The sequence below is a fragment of the Vulpes lagopus genome, chromosome 21 (assembly GCF_018345385.1).
Source record: "Vulpes lagopus strain Blue_001 chromosome 21, ASM1834538v1, whole genome shotgun sequence".
Lineage (NCBI taxonomy): Eukaryota > Metazoa > Chordata > Mammalia > Carnivora > Canidae > Vulpes > Vulpes lagopus.
In genome coordinates this window covers 23,043,595-23,062,786 of record NC_054844.1, presented here as the reverse complement: position 1 = coordinate 23,062,786, position 19,192 = coordinate 23,043,595, and the positions used below count along the sequence as shown (strand labels likewise).

At 36.2% G+C, this 19,192-nt stretch overlaps 1 protein-coding gene across 3 annotated transcripts in view; it reads left to right on the top strand.

Moving 5' to 3' along the window:
- BCAT1 (branched chain amino acid transaminase 1) overlaps nt 1-16,854 on the top strand; it is a 102,971-nt gene extending 86,117 nt beyond the window's left edge. For all 3 annotated transcript variants that reach the window (XM_041736841.1, XM_041736842.1, XM_041736843.1), the window contains exons 9-11: nt 1,103-1,243; nt 3,307-3,381; nt 10,341-16,854. In XM_041736841.1, coding sequence (XP_041592775.1) covers nt 1,103-1,243; nt 3,307-3,381; nt 10,341-10,382 — 258 coding nt within the window. In that variant the 3' untranslated portion in view covers nt 10,383-16,854. The remainder of the gene's footprint in view (nt 1-1,102; nt 1,244-3,306; nt 3,382-10,340) is intronic.
- Nucleotides 16,855-19,192: the final 2,338 nt, after the last annotated feature.

The following is a 19,192-nucleotide window of genomic DNA, read 5'->3' as shown; positions in this document are numbered from 1 at the left end:
AATAGATAGATTTTTTTTTAATAAGATAAGACAAACTTTGAACTTTAACCACTAACATAAAAGAATGAGAATAAAACAGATTGAAGAATGAGTATTAAACAGATCGTTTAAGCAGATAGCTTAAAAACATCATATTCTTTTTTTTCATTTCCTCTCTTTGAGCATGCTCAAATGGTTCAGAAGTCAGTGAGGTTATACTAATAATTCTGTGATGAAATTTGACCAAATGAGATACTAAAGAGAAGGAAGAGGATTTCTGCTATCAAGTCAGCCGAATCAGTGAATTTAGTAAGAAAAGAAATACACAGTGCAATTCCTCAAAGTCCAAATATACTTTCTATGTTTTAAAATAATGAACGCACCTGGGTTATACTTCGTTTTAAAATAATGAAATAAAAAATAATAATAAAATAAAATAAAATAAAATAATGAAATATTCCAGATAGTGAAATTCAGTCGATAGTTTCACTCCATGAAAGAGTGAAGAGACGAGGAAATTTGGAACCAGTCAGATGAGACCTGAGTTTGAGTTCAGTATCTGCCATTTTAGTAGCTGTGTGGATTTAGGGACGTTACTTAGCCTCCCTTTGAACCTTAATTCCCTCCATCTGTAAAATGAGCATGATAATACCCACCTTAAAAGTGAGAGAACTTGGCATGCCATGGTGCTGAATAAATGATAGCTAATTTATAATTATTATTATATATTTTATGATAGAGTTCAAGACACTGTTAATATAGGGCACGCATTAAGTAGCACTGGGGGTGCCTTATCTTATGAGACTTCAGGCATGGCAACAGATAAAAGGCCTAAAAAGCTGGCAGTGTATGAAAAGGTAGCATGTATTTTATAGTGATAGTCTTATATTCTCTAATCATCTCACTTAGAGATGCCATGACCTTGAGTAGGTAGCTTAACACCGCAGTGTGTTTACCCATATGGTGGTGGTGGTCTCTTTAGCTTTCCCTTAGAGGATGATTCTCACATTATTTGAGTTCAGTCAGAATGTAAAGTAGGAAGCTAAGTACCTCAGGGGGGGGGGTGGGTTTTATGCCCTTTCCTTGAAAATATTCATATTTTAATTTTTTATATTGCCAACAGGGTGAATTTAAGGTGTCCGAGAGGTATCTCACTATGGACGACTTGACAACAGCCCTGGAGGGGAACCGGGTGAGGGAGATGTTTGGCTCCGGTACAGCCTGTGTTGTTTGCCCAGTTTCTGATATACTGTACAAGGGTGAGGTAAGACTCTTTGTTTCTTCACCGTCTGTCATTTCCAAGCATTTGCCTATAATTTAATTCTTTAAATGTGTAAATGAAATGCTAGCTGGACCCAAGATGCAAGGGATTTTTTTTTTTTTTAATAACTTGGCAGTTTGTCGCAACAAACCTGTATTACCAAATTACTTACCCTCATCTTTTCAGTGATTTTTTGTAAGCTTCAGTCTTGGGGGGAGTCAGCTTTGTCCTTGGACAAGTATCACCTCTGCCTTATCTCAGTTTAGGGATTGGAAATGTGCTACTACGCTTCCACTCTGATTTCTTTCTACTAGCTTACTAAGAAGGTCCTACAGGTGGTTAGATTTCCATTTCCGGTTTCCAAAAGTACTCCCAAACTACTGGAGCAGCATTGGTAAACAGCAATGGGAAATTCATTTGAATAATCAACTCCTACATTTATTGTTATTATTGTTGCTGCTGTTATTACTATTTAGACCATTTTATGAAAAGTTTTCATTTGGCAAAGTTAACACTTACTAAAATCCTCCAAAAGGAATTTAGTCATTTGCTTGAAGATATTATCTCCTCCAGTAAATTAGTCTGATTATATATGTGCTGTATTTCCATTCTGGAGTGGGGGTGGGTTGGGAGTTTTTACTTTGTTCCCCGTTTATGACAGAGCTCTGATATTTAACATCATCGTCTAACTTTATAGCCTAGAGGCACATGGGTATTATTCTTACAATGTGAATTGGCTTAAATTAATCATATCAAATACAGATTTGATATGATTTAACATAATTATTTAACATAATTTAACATAATTATTTATCTTCAGTGATTTTCCTTTTATGATTTTAATGGCGACTGCTTCATTGCTTGAGATTTTCAAACTCGTAAGCAACGGCTTTTGACATGATTCCATCTAAAGATGGATTGTTTTAAGGGAGAAGGATTATTCCATTATGTATCAATACGTGTCCTGATTATAAAGCTACTGTTTCACATTTTATTAGGGTAGTATCTTGGTAAATGCATTATTGGTCCCCTTTAATAAACTAAGTTGTCATTAAGTCAGATTTCTTAAGTCCAGTTATTTCACCTCTAGACACAGGAAGTTGATAAAGTTCAATGCATTTTTCTAATAGTTTTGTTTCATAGGGCATTCAGAGCTAAAAGGTACATCTAGTTATCCTGTTATCCTTTTATTTAAGATTTCATTTACTCATGAGAGACAGAGAGAGGCAGAGATATAGGCAGAGGGAGAAGCAGGCTCCCCAAGGTGAGCCTGATACAGGACTCGATCCCAGGACCCCAGGATCATGACCTGAGCCAAAGGCATATGCTCAACCACTAAGCCACCCAGGTGCCCCTTATCCTGTTATCCTGAAGAGTATAAGAAGAAAAGTGATAGCATGGGCTGTATTTACTGAAATCAGACTGTCAAAAGCCTGCAAGCCAGTGAGGCAGGAATGGGCATGACTCAAATGTAAATAATGGGCATGAAATCTCGTAGCCCCCGATGTAACCATGCTATCCAGCCTTGTGGAGGCCGTGGCCCCTAGAGGTTTGACTTTGAACAGGCATAGGTTTAGTAGCCCCTTTTGTGAAGGCATAGACTTGCTTTAATTTATGTTCCTGTAATGACTTGCTTTAATTTGTGGCAAAATGTTTCTGAGTTCCCATTTCCTGCCAGAAGGGTTAGGTAAGGAGGCCAATCATTCCCCCTATAGATTCTCAAAATTTGGAAGAGTTAGGATTCTTTACATTTTTGCCACTATTTTAGGCACCCCTAACTTCTCTTTGGTTCCTCAACTCAGCCTGAAGACTGGCATATATGCCAGTTGGGCCCTAAAATAAGTTGGCAGGCAAGAAACAACCTATCGTTGGCTCGTTGATTTTTATTTGAATTCAGAATAGAAAAGAGTCTTTGGCATAAGGAGCCAGCATACATGATCAGGTTATCATAGTGCCACTCCTTATCTCAGTGGAATTGCCTTGACAGAGTAGAATTGCTGAGTGTCTTACTGTTACTGTATACATGGATATCCTCAAATTATGTTGCATGTGGTTTTCTTTCGTAGACCATACACATTCCAACTATGGAGAATGGTCCTAAGCTTGCAGGTCGGATCTTGGACAAATTGACTGATATTCAGGTAAGGGCTTCTTTCTTTTAAAATGTCATCTTATTTCACTTAGAGCTCAAAGCCAAATCATATTTCAGTGGAGAGAAGAAAGTAAGTAGTAAACTCTGCCATTTGGGTTTAACAAATTAAATTTGTAGAATAAAGCACAGAAGAAAACTTACCTGTGGTTACAACACTGAAACATAACCATTGCTAATTTTTGATGTCTCAACTTTCATTATTTTGTGTATATATACTTCTGGATTGTTTTTCTAATGAAATGGGGTCATACATGATTTTGTTACCTGCTTTTTTTTTTTTTTTTTTTACCTAGTAAATCATTTGCTTTTTCATATCATTGCTAGTCATTGAACATACCAAAGGGAAGCTGAGTTTCATACTGAAATGTGAAATAAAGTTTGATAGTTTGAGTGATAGCTGACAGTGCCAGGTCATTAAGCAAAAAAAGTTGGTCAGCAAAGCAGCAGGCCCCTCCAGAGTGACTGAAGTCCAAGGATGGTGGTAAAAATGGAATTTCTGGAAGATTTGCTCAGCAACATTTATGCAAAATTAATGATATTAAAAGGTAAGAATGATTGTGGTTTTTTAATCAATCTTCAGTAAAGGCTTTCTGTGAAGGAATCTTCCATTAACAAAATAAAGGAGTTTCTTAATATTAGAAGACATAATTTACTGTTTTCTACTTCTGTACACTGAAACAATTTGGAAGAAATTAAATAAAAATTTAATTTGATTAAATGAAAAGTATTTGGATGTTTTAATTTTTTATATCTGAGTAAATCTGATGAAAGTAATAAATTATTAGTGTTTTGCTCAGATAAAAAAAACATACATAGAATAAAAATATATAACTGGCTAGATAATGAAAGCCTTTCTCCAAAACAGAGGTTGAAAGATTTTTAAGAGGGGAGGTAGTTGGCATTATGGTGATAAGAAAAAAAAAAATCACTTTGGAAAATTTTCCTGAACAAGTTGTACAGAAGAGACTGTTTTCATTCTATTGAAGTTAATACAGGAAACCAGAGATTTCAGAGTTACCTCTCAGAGATCATATGAAATAGGAAAATTTACACTTAATTTGATTTGGTTGTAAAGGATTAAAGAAAAGAGAAAGAAGTCAACTAGGCTTCAGGGGACATCAAGCTGTATTAAATTTGAACTGGAAGAAAGATCTAAGAGGTATTTTATAGACATAATCATGAAGCTTTTTGCTAAGGCAGGCAAAAGCAGAAATAAATGTGTGTCATCCCCATTGAGATAGTGACAAAATATTTACAAAACCCTGAAATATAAGTAAAAGAGAAGCCCAAAGATATATTTTTGGGGCAAAATGACATGCCATTACAGAGATTGTCAGAGCATTTTGAAAGTAAGATTAGGACTGAAGTGAACGTTTTTGATTAATTCATTCAATAAATATATGTATTAAGCACAAATAGTATGCAGGAGGCTGTTCCAGGTGCTGGTGATGTAATTGTGACAAAAGGAAAAAAAAAATTAGAGAAGTCAAAGCCATAGAAAGACAAATATTCAACTTCAATGTGAGACCACATGAATATGTTTAAAAATAAAAGATATATATGAAGCAAAGAATGAGAAGAAACATTTTCTTCTTACTTGTGTATATTCTCTATAGGGCCTGCCTATGGCTAACAAGAAACTACTAATTACTCTTTTTACCCTAAGTAGTAGAGTAATAATGGTAGTAACACTGAAAATTAATGATATGTTCAGAGCTCCCTAGGAACAAAGAAACAAAGGGATAGAGTCACAAGATACATGAAGTAATAAAATGATTCTGAATTAAACCACAAGCCAAAAGGATCAACTGGCCTCCAAATTGTTAAGTAGCAAAGGACCATCCATTCAGAATCTAAGACCACATCCTTCGTTTTCAATTATTTTACGCATGGATCCTAAAGTTTCAAAATTAGTCCCTTACAAGATGGCAAATTGGTGCTGTCGATGAAGCTACGAGTGTCTGTTTCTTTCCATGAAAAATAAGTGATGATTGAGGAAAAAAGCATAGAATTACATCATGTTTTACATTTGACCTCTTTGATGTTATATGGAAACATGGATATTTCCTACAAAGTTCTCTGGTAAATTGAAGAAGAGAGTGACAACAACCAAAAAACCCTTAAGATTCTTGCCACAGTGACCTAGGGGGGAAATTCCTTCTTTTTTTTTTTTTTTTTTTTTTTTTTTTTAATTTTTATTTATTTATGATAGTCACAGAGAGAGGCAGAGACACAGGCAGAGGGAGAAGCAGGCTCCATGCACTGGGAGCCCGACGTGGGATTCGATCCCGGGTCTCCAGGATCGCACCCTAGGCCAAAGGCAGGCGCCAAACCGCTGCACCACCCAGGGATCCCGGGAAATTCCTTCTTAACCACAGATTTGCTTTTCATTTAGCTTGTATATTTCCTTATATGAGTAAGAACCTCTGAGGTTAAGTATTCACTCCATTTGGCTAATTTTCCATATAATTCCATGGATTTTAGATTGCCCTACAAATACCTCTTAGGAAGGGGGCATTTCAAATGAAGTTTTTTTTTTTTTTTTTTTAAGCAACAAATAAAAACACTTTTGTGTTACTTAACCAAACTTAAACTTAGAGAACATTAGCCATATTGCCAATGTTTCTTTTCTCTCCCATTCCTCTTTGCTAATCTGATTACTCACCATCGTATTCACCTATGTGCCTGCCATTTAGGGTCTTCTCCTTTCTCCATTATGCTCTGCTCTCTGCTGCTGCTTTCTGCCTTTCTGTACCTTCCACAGTTTGCCCACTTGAGAAGTTACTGGTTGTCCTCCAAGGCACATCTCCTTGAGGAACCTTAAAAATCTTTTAAATAATGTACCTTTCCCCCAGTACAAACACATATTCATCCATTCAAATGCTAGTTCTTCCACCAGCTTGCACAGCACCTGGAATGATCACATGTGGGCTTTATGTTTAACAAGTCACACACTTGTCTTTGTTCCAGGGTTATTTGAATGTAAGATTGTTTTATTCCTTTCTGGTAACCCCAATATTCAGTGCAAGGAGGGCCTGGGATGTTTCATGGGATATCAGTCATGTTTCTTGCATAAATGAATTAAAAGATTGAATAGTGAATGATATACCCGCCAAATACTGAAAAATAGAAACGTGTTGCACATGTTATATTAACACGTAGGAGAGGTGGGAGGGGGAGATCTTGAGTAACATAAAATTACTTTTCAGGAAAACTTTCAGAGGACCTGGTTTTATTCTAAAGGGAAATACACATGCCAAGACTACAGTCAGGATCAGATAAAATCTAGAATCCAGGTCTTAAATATCAGGACAGTATGTTTGTGGAACTAGCAGTGCTGCTATTGAGATTGTAGAAAGTGGGAAGTAATGATTGTAAAACTTGAGAGGTGGAAGTCTTAAGTAGTTTAGGAAAAGGAAAGCCCAGTGAGATAGGAGTGAGATCTATATTGACTGCAGGCCACCAGATGGAATTTCTTTTAAAAAATCTGTTCTCCCCACTAGTGGCTACAGCTTTGCGAGAATAAATGACCATTAGTGGTTATTGCATTTTTCTTGTTTTCAGTGGAACAGCTTGATGGTTTTTAGTTACATAAGTTTAAGAGCCCCACCACTTTTCCCCGCTGATGCCCTGAATTATCCTTCTCTTTGTGCGCACACTAAGTGAACACTTCCAGATTGCCTTGATGACTCAGTCTCTTGACCAGCTTCCCAGCCCCTCCTTCTCCATGTTACAGGATTATAGAGCTTTGCAGGCCATTGAATAGGATTTAGAACAAGAATAGCAAATTGTTACCTGGTGGGCAGCCCTGATTATGTTTTTGTTGGCATCACAGAGAGTAAGTGCATGACACATCGATTGTCCTTTTATGTTGCTAAGAACTTTCTGCTGGACGTAAAAGGCATTTTAGCAAAGGCCATGTAAGATTTTTGCCATTTGTATGATGAATGTGAAGTAACGAAACTTGTCATTAGGCATGTTTTAGTGTAGTGTTCTTCCTGGAATTCATGAAAAATGAAATTTCTGCACATCACACTGTTAGTCTTCCACATGGCCCAGAGTACCACCCCATAGGTTCAATCTGATTTGCTGTGTTGCTTCAACTTCATCTTTGATTCCAGTGAACAAAGTCAAGTCAATGTGATTTAGAGTAGACCTGCAAAACGCCAAAGGTGTGAGCCTGCTGCTATGTTTGGTCATCACCCTGATAATGGGATAATGATAGTCTCGCCCATGCAGACATTCTTTCCCCCCCTTCTCTGGACACCTACTCCTGAGGAAAGAAGATAATTTCTCTCTCTGCTAAAATCTGTCATCTCCACTTTTGAATTATTCTGCCTTGAAAAATTAAATCGAATTATCTATCATCCAAATGAAAAGTTTGATTGCTAACTGTCTAGGTCTAGATATTATGGATTACCCATATTATCACATCTCTTAGATGCATCTCAGAAAGCTATATTTTACATAAAAGCATAAATTACAGAATGAGAGGAATAAATCTTAATATATAATATGTGGGTTCTTAGATTGATATGGCCTGTGACTTGTCATTATAACCAAAATTGATATTTGACCATTTATAAAACTAAAACAGCTAATTGAAAGCAAATTTACTTTAACTGATGAGATTCAAGATGAAATTATGGTGGTCATGAATCACAATAATGTAGATCTGCTAAAATATCAATATGATGACACACAGTTGTTATTAATGGCATAAGTGTCTAATGTATTGGGAATCCAAGTAAGAGAAATAAAACACATATTTTGATCTTAGCTTAAGTCATGTTGGCATCATACGTAAATCAAGTAGCATTTGGGGATCACGAATCAACAGTTAATAGTGGGAAGCCACCCTCTTCAGGCAACTCTTTCTGATACGGATTCAGCAAGTCACTTACAGTCACTGTGCTTCCTTCATTCTTTTTCTGTAAACCAGAAGGTTGTAAATAGACCTGTTCTTGGCTTCCAGTATTTTTTACCAATTTGATTCTGTTCTCCGAGGTCTTTAAAGGTCTTTTCAGAGGAACGCAGAACATGGATGGTGGTGTAACATAGGAGAAATAACATCAAACAGGCAAGAGCCCTGGGCTTGTGATTAAGAGTTATCTAGAGCCTTAATGTCCTCATATGTAAAATGAGAAGGTTGGCTTAAAAACATCATTGCTTTTCATGCTTGATTTTTAAAAAAAGTTTTATTTTTATTTATTTGAGAGAGAGCAAGAGAGGGGAGCATGAGCAGGGGAGGAGCAGAGGGAGAGGGACAAGCAGACTCCCCCACTGAGCATGGAGTCTGACACAGGGTACGATTCTACGACCCTGAACTCATGACCTAAGCCGAAATCAAGAGTTGGATGCTCAGTCAACTGGATCCTGAGCCACCTGGGCACCTTCACACTTGATTTTTAAGCAGCAGAATTTTCCACAAAATAAATCTTTCCTTGGAGTCCCAATACACAAAACCAATCAAAGTGGAATTGTTCTGAAGTAAAAATGCAGAGCCTCATCCCCTGCATTTCATTTATTTATTTTGAATGCTTTAAGTTATCTCTACAACCAACATGGGGCTTAAACTTACAACCCTGAGATTAAGAGTCATATGCTCTACTGACTGAGCCAGATGCCCCAGATCTTCTACATTTTAGATGATCATTAAAGTTCTTTCCAATTCAGAAATTCTAATGTTTTGTGTGAATTTCATCTTGAAGTTATATTAGGACTAAAAAGCCAGTCCATGTGAAAAGGGAACATCATATGAGTGATTTAGGCAAGCACACGGTGACAGACTTAATGGCATGCTACTCTGGGTGGTAGGGAAGATGTGTTCCAAGCCTACCTCCGCACACATGACTATGTGAACATGTGGAGGGAAGTCCAGATGGTAGTCAAGAACATGTAATTTGGTGTGAGAGAGATCTTTGGCTAGAGTCTGAGCTCTACCATTTACTAATTGTCTGAGTAAGTGTTTTAATCTCCCTAATACAGTTTTCTCATCCATAAAATGAGATTGATAATGGCACCTACTATCTGAGGTTACTACAAAGATAAATTTAGTCATAAGTCTGTAAAGCTCTTGACACCATGGCATTAGCATGTAGTACTTTGATAAAGAGTGAGAGCTCACTTAAGCACACAGATGTGTGTTGAATGAATGAATGAATGAATGAATGAACAAATGAATCAAAACTAGCTTTTTACTTCTGACATCTGGAATATCTTTATTTCATTTAATTCACTTTTAAGTACGAAAATTCAGATATGTGAAAGTGAATTACTTGCTGATGCAAATAATCAAATTCTGATTATGATGTAGTTCCATAACTTTTGAAGGAATAAGAAAAATTGTGATGCTAACATAACACAACACTAATTTAGAGAACAGAGTTGCTCTTCAGAGCCTCATGGCTTGTCAGTTTAATTTTTTTCCATAAACCCAACACACTCTCAAGAAGGAGGGCTTTTAGAGCAGTGACTCTCAAACTTAGTGTCAGAATCACCTGGAAATGCCTCCTGAAGCATGGTTGCCAGGACCTCTCCCCAGAGTTTTCTGATTCAGTGAAGTCTGAGCTAGGGCTTGAGAATTTGCATTTCAAACAAGTTGCCTGGTAATGCTGATGCTCCTGGTCCAGGGGATAAAATTTAAGCATCACTTCTGTAGAGTACAGATGACAATAATTAAATATAACTTACTTTATTTGGAAAGCAGAAGCTAAATACAGAATAGTAATAAAAAGACATTACTTAGAGACTATACCAGCTATAAATTTGAACACAATTATAAAATGTGTGATTCTTTCCAGGTATTTGATTGTTTCTCTCTAAATTTTTAATGTGAATATGCTTTTAATGTTCAAAACAGGAACATATCTTTTGTATAATATTAGTTGTGTTACCAAGTTTCTGTTAGCTTTTACACTTAAACATGTTTTCTTGCTTTTGTTGTAGTATGGAAGAGAAGAGAGCGACTGGACAATCATAGTGTCCTGAATGGAAAATACGGGATATCATCTGTGTGCGATTGAGACACTTGCAGCTGAATTACGATAGATTTATTTAGCTCTCTATTTTTAGTTGTGTGTGATGTAGTTTGTATTATCAGTGTTTCCAGGGTGATTTTTTTCCTCCTGCCAGAGAAAATGAATTGCAATCAAGTGGTATTTTGTAAACCTCGTAGTAGAAGCTTACTTTACCTTCTCTTGGAAAGATGATCATGTAAGCCATACAGCATAGAATATTCCTCAATAATCATAGTGCCTCCCTCAATACTTTACTCAGATACAAAGATGTTTGTTCCTTAGCATAAGTTATGTTCTGCTCCTCAACCAAATGAGTTTCTTTGTGTTTGAAAACTGATCTCAGTAAATTTAGTAGGTGACATTTCCTGTTATGTATCTTCATCTTCAGAAAATGGTTGGGTTTTGTTTTGGATTTTTATAATCAAGACTTTGAAAAGCTGATTTTCTTCCCATCACATTTGTTTTGCAACCCACACCCTAACTCCCACCCCCACCCCTGCCATGTCCATCTTAAGGTAAATCTCTCTCTTCCTGATGTCACAGTCTGTGATGGGCTCTCCTTGTACATCAGCAAGACCTGTGCATGTTTCTACCATTGTCCTTTGGCATTGTATTGTAATTGGCTATTTGTCAGTCTCCAATACAAGACTGAGGATCTCGTGCCTTAGAGATCTTTGTATCCCCCTACCTTGCACATAATAGATACTCATTAAATAATGAATTGAACATTTAGCTTCTATAGAAGTGTACCACCTTTGTTTCTATATTATGAAACTTCTTAATTAGAATTTGTGGTTGATTCTGACATTGTGTACATTTACCTCATATTGTCATTATTTTCCAGGGACTGTTAAGTCATTAGAGATACTCAAAGTCATAGCTTGTTGGGGATTATTTTGTATTTGAAGACTGTCTTGGAATTGAAATAACAGCTCTAGAGAGGTCATGATATCATACCAACCAAATGGAAATGACATTTGTTAAGTGTTAAATACAAAATAAATCCTCCTATCTAGCTTTTTGGTAGAAAGCAAAGAGGTATTCTTTGCTTGTGAGGTGTTCATTTCTGTTGAATGAAGATTGGATGATTACATTGTCAGGGTACAGGGAGAGCAATTCTAGATGTTATTTTCCTCATTTAGGAGCTGTGAGTTAAAATTGAATCCTGGTTTATCTAGGGTAAAGTCAGATCTTGCTAGAAAACATTTACCCTTGGAAGGTCAACTCTCAAGCATTATATTTTGGTTTCCCTCAGTTCTAATAACTTTCATCTTGCTGATCATATTTCATTCTCTTTTCAGAGCAAGGAGAAAAAAAAAACACTCTAAAAGTTTGATGTGTTAGAAAAATTTCCTTAAGGCATTTAGCTGCACATAGCAAATGGGGCTTTGATTCTTTTCCAAGACTTTTGGCCATAGGGTCCTTTTAGGTAGGAATGGTAAGATGGAAATTAGGGAAGTACAAGATGAAAAGGAATTGTAAAAATATCTTTTAGGGGGCTTTTAATTGGTGATCTGAGGTCTTGGAAGAGTATTCTTTTCAGGCCTCAGGTGCTTTAACTGTCCTCTACATATGTTTACCTAGTAGTATTCTAAGGATATGCATTTGCCCTGGCTAAATCCTGTGACCTCATTTTTAATATAGTGGCCTAGAAAAGACTTAAAGTTAATTCTAACTTGTCAAGTAGCACTTAATAACTAGACTCACATTTCTATGAGAAACGGAAATCATTTGTTTGCCATAAATACATTTTATACTTTGCATCTCTAAATTTAGTATGGCAACACATGTCCGTTGTAAAAGTTAGAGAACAATATGTCTTGACATTATGTCTCTATAATTTCTTTCATCAAACCTTAAGAGCATTTTAAGCCCTTTCTACCAGATGGAGTGAAAACTAAGGATATACATTTTAAAAAACTGGAGGTCTCCTAAAACAGAGAACACAATCTGCCATTCTCTTTTAAGTAATAAGACAGAAAATTGACCTTGACACTAACTTGTTAAATAGATTTAAAAGGAACATCTGCACATCTTTTTTCCTTGTGCACTATTTGTTTAATTGCAGTGGATTAATACAGCAAGAGTGACACATTATAACTAGGCAATTATCCATTCTTCAAGACTTAGTTATCCTAACACTAATTGATCATTTATGGCGCAAGATAGTCTAGCATTAGGAACATGTGAGGCTAATCTGCTCAAAAAGATCAACAAATTAATATTGTTGCTGATATTTGCATAATTGGCTGCAATTATTTAATGTTTAATTGGGTTGATCAAATGAGATTCAACAATTCACATGTGCATGAATATAAACAGAACTGGTGGCACTTAGAATGATAATGATTAACTTATTTTGCATGTTCCCTTCCTCCCACTTTTTTTCAGTTTTTACATTTCAGACCAAGTTTGTCAGCTTTTTTCTAAACACATGGGTAGAAACCAGGATTTTAAAATGAAATGTTCAGACATAAACAAAACTTGGGCGTTTCCTAAAGATATTTGCTATTAGAAGTTGTCTTTGTTACATTTATTAAGGATTTGCATCATGATATTCCCAAAGAAGCCTCAAGTGCAGGAGTGTGCACCCTGCTGTCTAGGACTTGGTGTCTCATAGGATGAATGCACTAATACTTGTTTTCACCTTTGCTTTCAAAAGTACAAAAGAGAAGTAAAAGGGAAAGAGAAATAAAACTTGTAAGGGAATCACGTTTTTTTCTGCTTAATGCCCTCTATTCTTTTCTCAAAATATTAAAATAAATAAATAAAAAGGTCACAGATGGTAGCAGCAAGAAAGCCCAGCATAGCACCACCTATGTGACATGCAGTGTCCACGCTCCTGAAGTTAAGGGAAGCCTACGTTAGACACCACAGGTTAAAACTCTTCATTGTATTGGTTTTATTGCTCAATGTAATTTTACCTAAACAAGGGATCTTTCTTTCCTTCCGTCAGCACTCTTGAACACTGGAGTCAATGAGCCTATCTTGATCAAAGGTTGTAGCAGGCTTTTCATTAGGGAGGTAGCATCAGCTCCACTTTAGGGAGTTTGTGTTACAGCATCAGCTGCCAGAATAAAATTCCCACTCAGGGCTCAGTCACTGGATTCTTTCTCCTTAAAAGGTTCCTTTTTAAAAGTATATTTTCAGTTTACTGGTATGATTGGGAAAATGTATTTTAAGCAGAAAATGACAACACTTGTTCACTTTATATTTTCTAAAATATTTAGGGCAATCAGTATTCATGAGATGGACCAAAGCAAAGGGCTTAGAGGTTAGAGAGACATTGTAAGGATCCCCTATTTCATGTTCTGATGCTAAATGTGATCCAAGAATTTTGTCATGTGGATTTCTTATGTGAATATGCAGAAACTTATAAATAGTAATGCTCACAAATAATTTTAGTGGACACTTCATAACACCTGTCACTTTGCCTTACCAAAACAATTAGAGTTTGCTCACATCTTTTTCCAGATATCTCCCCCAAAAGGAGACGGAGTAGCAGCTTTTCAGTAAGTGGTAGCTATGACAAAGATCATAGAGATTATAGTTCATTTGGTCAATTAATTTGATGAATATTGAGTACCCACAAATTTATATCTAATGTAACTAGCAGTAGGGATTAGGAAGTTAGTTTTAGAAAAGACATACTCATGGAGTTTTTACTCTACTAAAATTTTTGGGTAAAACTATTCAATGCAGTTAGCTAGTAAGGAGATGACAGGCTGAACACATCTCTTATCAAGAAATCACAATGAGCATTTTCATCTCATTTTTTAAATAAGGAAATTTGGCCCCCCTTTCATTCCTTCTAGGGCAAAACTACTCCGTGAGGGTTAGTATTTAGAGGTATTCAGCCGCTATGTGGTGTGAATTCCCTCTATTCTTTTCTCAAAATATTACCATAAAAAAAAAAAAAGGTCACAGATGGTAGCAGCAAGAAAGCCCAGCATAGCACCACCTACGTGACATGCAGTGTCAGCGCTCCTGAAGTTAAGGGAAGACTACATTAGACACCACAGGTTAAAATTCTTATCAGTTTTATTGCTCAATGTAATTGTACCTAAACAAGGGATCTTGCTTTCCTCACATCAGCACTCTTGGTTTATCACTTATTGCCAACCTACCTAGTATATTTATTAACTGCATTCTTTGGAGCAGTGTTAACTTGTCATGGTTCATCTAATGAAAGATTACAGCATCTTTGCTGATCTTAATCTCAAAGTCAGATATTATTGAAATAAAATGTTCCTAGGATGCATTTTTTCTGGAAAATATCATGAATCAAAGCGTCGGGAGTGTTTGCTTGAAAATGATGGATCCACCTACTCAAACTTACAGGTGGAAGACTAATAAATCAATGATTTTTTCATGGTTTGAAGTTTTGCAAGGCCATTTAAAGTACTGCAAAGACATTAAGGAGGGCACATGATGTAATGACCACTGGGTACTATATAAGACTGGTGAATCACTGACCTCCACCTCTGAAACTAATACATTATGTGTTAATTAACTGAAATTAAATTTAAAAGTATTGCAAAGAGAGTCATATTCACCATTGCCAAAACATACTTTAAAAAATTCAAAGGTAGGACAAGGTGATTTTTCTCTTCAGCATACACAGTGTATGAAAAGACTTCTCATATATTAATTTGGGGGATTTAATTTTTAAAAAGTTAACAAGATATAATAGCATTTGTGGATAAATAATTCCCTGGGATCAGATATAAGTAAACATATTTGCTTTAGTGAATGATAAAAGCATGAAATTCAGTATTAGAAAATGAAGCTGTCTTTAAAATCTGCTGGACACAATTACTGAAGTCAAGTAAGTGACTTCTGTCTGGAGCTGTATTTTTCATGCCGCTGTAGACCTTGTTAATAAGGCCTGAATCTTGGGTTGTATGATGTTCAACTTACTCCACTGCTGGGATGATAAGAGTTGACAATAGGCTGTGGTATGAGAATGAATTGAAATGTAGTTTCATTGACAGATTTCTTAGCACATCCACTTCACAGTGGCTGGGTTCCTTGTTACCCATTATTTCTATGGGGGGAAGAAACTTTTAATTAAAGACGTCAGAAAAAAACAAGGTAGGGGAAGGAATAGAACAAATCAGACTTAGTTCTGTGTTGCCCAGAGAAGCCTTTTCCTTATTTTGTCAGGTAGTGGCATCTTCAGCTTCCAACACAGGTGCCAAATACAAACAGTGCCAATTAGGAAGGGGTAAGTGTAGTGGCCAGTTAATCAGGTATTAAGATTATGCGTTGATCTTGAGGTAATAATCTGATGGTCTTGTTATGTGGAAACCACTACAAATCTAGGTAAGACTTCTGTAATTGCATAGTCTGTAAGATCTATTGTGTCATCAACCATTCAAGATTTGTGAAGCTTCTTAAGGCTGAAAAAATAAGTGACAAGGAGTAGATTGTGACTTTTGCCCTGCCCCCACCCCAACCGCAACTCGCCTTAGAAATACAATTGACCACCTTCTCCTTTTCTTTGGTGAAGGTCAACTGACTTGGAAATTCATTGAATATGGACAGTTTTTAACTAAAATCATGCTGCAGTTTCCCCAAGTTGATTTCACAGTGGTTATTAAAGTCTTTCTCAGGGCTAACAAAGGAATGCAAATAATCTGCCTCAATTTTTACTTCATTGATAACTTTTTGAAGACTGCAGGAATTCTCTCCAGTGGATGGCTGTAAGTGGATTTTGGGGTCTTAAAAATAAGCTAGCTAATCTATACATATCTATAAATTCTGCAGATGTTTCCCTGGTGACTTCTGAGAATAAATGAGGATTCTGTAGTGGACTTGAGAAGCTAATAAACAGAGCCTAACCCACTGTGATGAAGAATTTGCACTTACTTGGTAATGGTGGCTGAGAGAAAATAAGTAGTTTGAGGAAGTAGTTTTTAAATCAGAGTTTATAGATAAAAACAGGAGAAAGCAGCTTAACTATGGAGTTTTTAGAATGTGTTCTCTTTCACCTAAATCTAATTTCAATGAAAAAGCCCAGCCCATTGATTGTCTCAAATTTTTCTAGTTGTGTAGTAATTCTTGAAATTCTCTTTAAGAAAAATCAGATGGAGAGAAAGAAAGACTTTGTAAATAAGGCTTGGCTTTCAGGAAAAATTATTTAAAGGTTATGTTAAAGGATTTAAGCTTATTGAAAGTGTAATGGAAATGTGGAGAATAACGTGGGTAAAGGAAACTACCTCACTCTTTGAAGGTTTTGTAGAAGCACAATTAAACATCCTAAAATGGCTTTGTCACATATGAACCATCTGGTGTGAAAGAACTCTATAATTGTAGCATCTAAAGGACCTGGAATAATTGTATTTTGCTGGCAGTGGACACATTCTTTATTGTTTGCAGATTCCTCATCAAATCTTTAATTATGCACTTGTTTCTGTCATCAATAAAACAACTTAAATGAATCCTGTTTGTGTAGTCTCTTGAAATCGGCATTTGTTGGATGCATGAAATAGAATGCTTCATTACCACTTTTGTGATGTTCCAAGGCTTTTGGTCATAGGATGTAAATGTAGTGTATTTTTAAACCAAAATGACATTGAGAGTGGGAAAAGAATTGAACACACCAGAAAGACCTGAAACCATACACCTGTGTAGAATCTAAATCTATTTTAAGACATTGGGATAGAAATAAGTGGGCTTTTAAGAATTGTCCTTTCCTCTGAGTATGGATCTGTCTTTAGTAAAACTTAGCTTTGTCTATTTTTTTTTAAGATTGTATTTATTTACTAGAGAGAATGACTTGTGGGGAGGGCCAAAGGGAGAGGGAAAAGTAGACTTCCTGCATGATCTCAAGGACTCTGAGATCATGAACTGAGCCAAAGGCAGACACTTAACTGACTGAGCCACCTAGATACCTCAAATTCAGTTTTGCTTTAAATTTTGCACAGAATAAGGGGAATAGATTGCTTCTTCCTAGTGACTGTCATAATGGATCTGTATCACAAATACTGCACACCCGTATGTAGCTAACTAGCTTTAGAATTAAAAACACAGTATAAAGTGAAAGGCATTCCATCGAAACTCACATCAATGATGTGTCCTTTCAGTCAAACCTGACCTTGTATAAACTGCCCTCATGTGCACATATCTGAGAAGATGAAGCCGAATGCATTCTGAGGGTCACATATACTCATTTTCTTGTGATTTGTCCCAATGATTGCCAAGTACAGCAAAACCTAAGGTTTTTCAAGTTACTATAAACTGACTTAAAAGTGTCAAAGTGCTCAGTGACCCTCTTCTCCCAACCCTGTCAACCTGTGAAAATATTAGCCTTTATCAAGATCTTTATTGAGGAGTTATGTGCAGAGTTTGGAAGGTCCAGGTGAAGGTTATTAGTCAAGTTCTCTTACAACATCAATGATCAAATCCCACAAGAGTGCAAAGATAGACCTGTCATTCCTGAGGGTGATGACATACATTCACTGGAGCTTATATGATTTATCAGTTGAGACAGCAGTCTCCTTCAGGGGAGAAAGTGTCTCTTCTACATCAGTTTACTAGCAAGCAAAAAAAAAAAAAAAAAGGGCTGGAGGAATGAGGAATTTTCAATCTTTATAATTATTTTTTTTTGCTAAGCTGATTGAATTTGATCGTAAGCATATTTTTAAAACCAAGAATCTGATTCCACACATGGCATATCATAGTTGCCTTCCACCATGATAACTTATCTTTAGATGAAATGTTCTTTTGTAGCCTGACTTTATTTATAATGATGATGACTTGCAGGATCACATTCTTGTAACCAAAAAACCCACAACCAAGATGTAAACGCTTCTTATGTGCATGGAGAACAATCACTGGGCTTATTCTCTAGTAATGTCTGTATGCAGCAGGGACAATGTTGACTGAAATCCATGGTCATTCTCTCCCAAGTCACTTAGTCTCCATAGTCACTGTTAATAGGATTTTTGAAAAATCTATGAGAGTAACTAATGAAAAAAATTTTAGGGTTCCAAAATTCAAGCAGAAAATATCTTAAGTGCAGTGTAGCTATTTTTAAGCTCTATTGATTAAATTGAAAAGAGGCAATTAAACTGCATTTGTTTTATTTTTTATTTTTAAAGATTTATTTATTTGAGAGAGAAAGAGAGCAAGAGAGAACTTGAGTGGGGGCAGGGGAAAGGGAGAGAATCTCAAGTAGACTCCCCACTGAGCACAGAGCCCGACACAGGGTTCAGTCCCAGCACCTTGGGATCATCTGAGCTGAAGCCCAGAGTTGGATGCTCAAGGGACAGAGCCACCCAGATTCCCCTAAACTGCATTTGTTTTGAAGATAGCTACAATAATCTAGCAAACATTTCTCAATATTCATGATAGTGATAAATAGGTGGTAGATACTTTTAATCTTTGATTTTTTTCAAGCCAAGGCTGGATGTAACAAAACCTCTTAATATACACGTTGCCAAATAATAAAGACAGTGGTTAAGGGGCATCAATTGATCCTGTGATTTTAAACCAGTTACTTAAATTCATGAAAAGAGTGGAAATCATAGCAGTATCTGCCTCATGGATTACAAGGATTAATGGATTACTATTGTAAAGAGTTTATAATAATTCATGTGTAAAGTGTGAGCTAATGGAATTTCATTAAAAAATAAATGAATGAACCCAAAGACAGAGAGGAGCTAATACATACTTCACAAAAATGTACAAAGAAGCTGCAGTGCTCAGTTGGTCCTTCCATGCCTGGTAGATGTGGTGAAAGTTCCTAGATCTGGACCAGGGCACAGGACAAGAGGC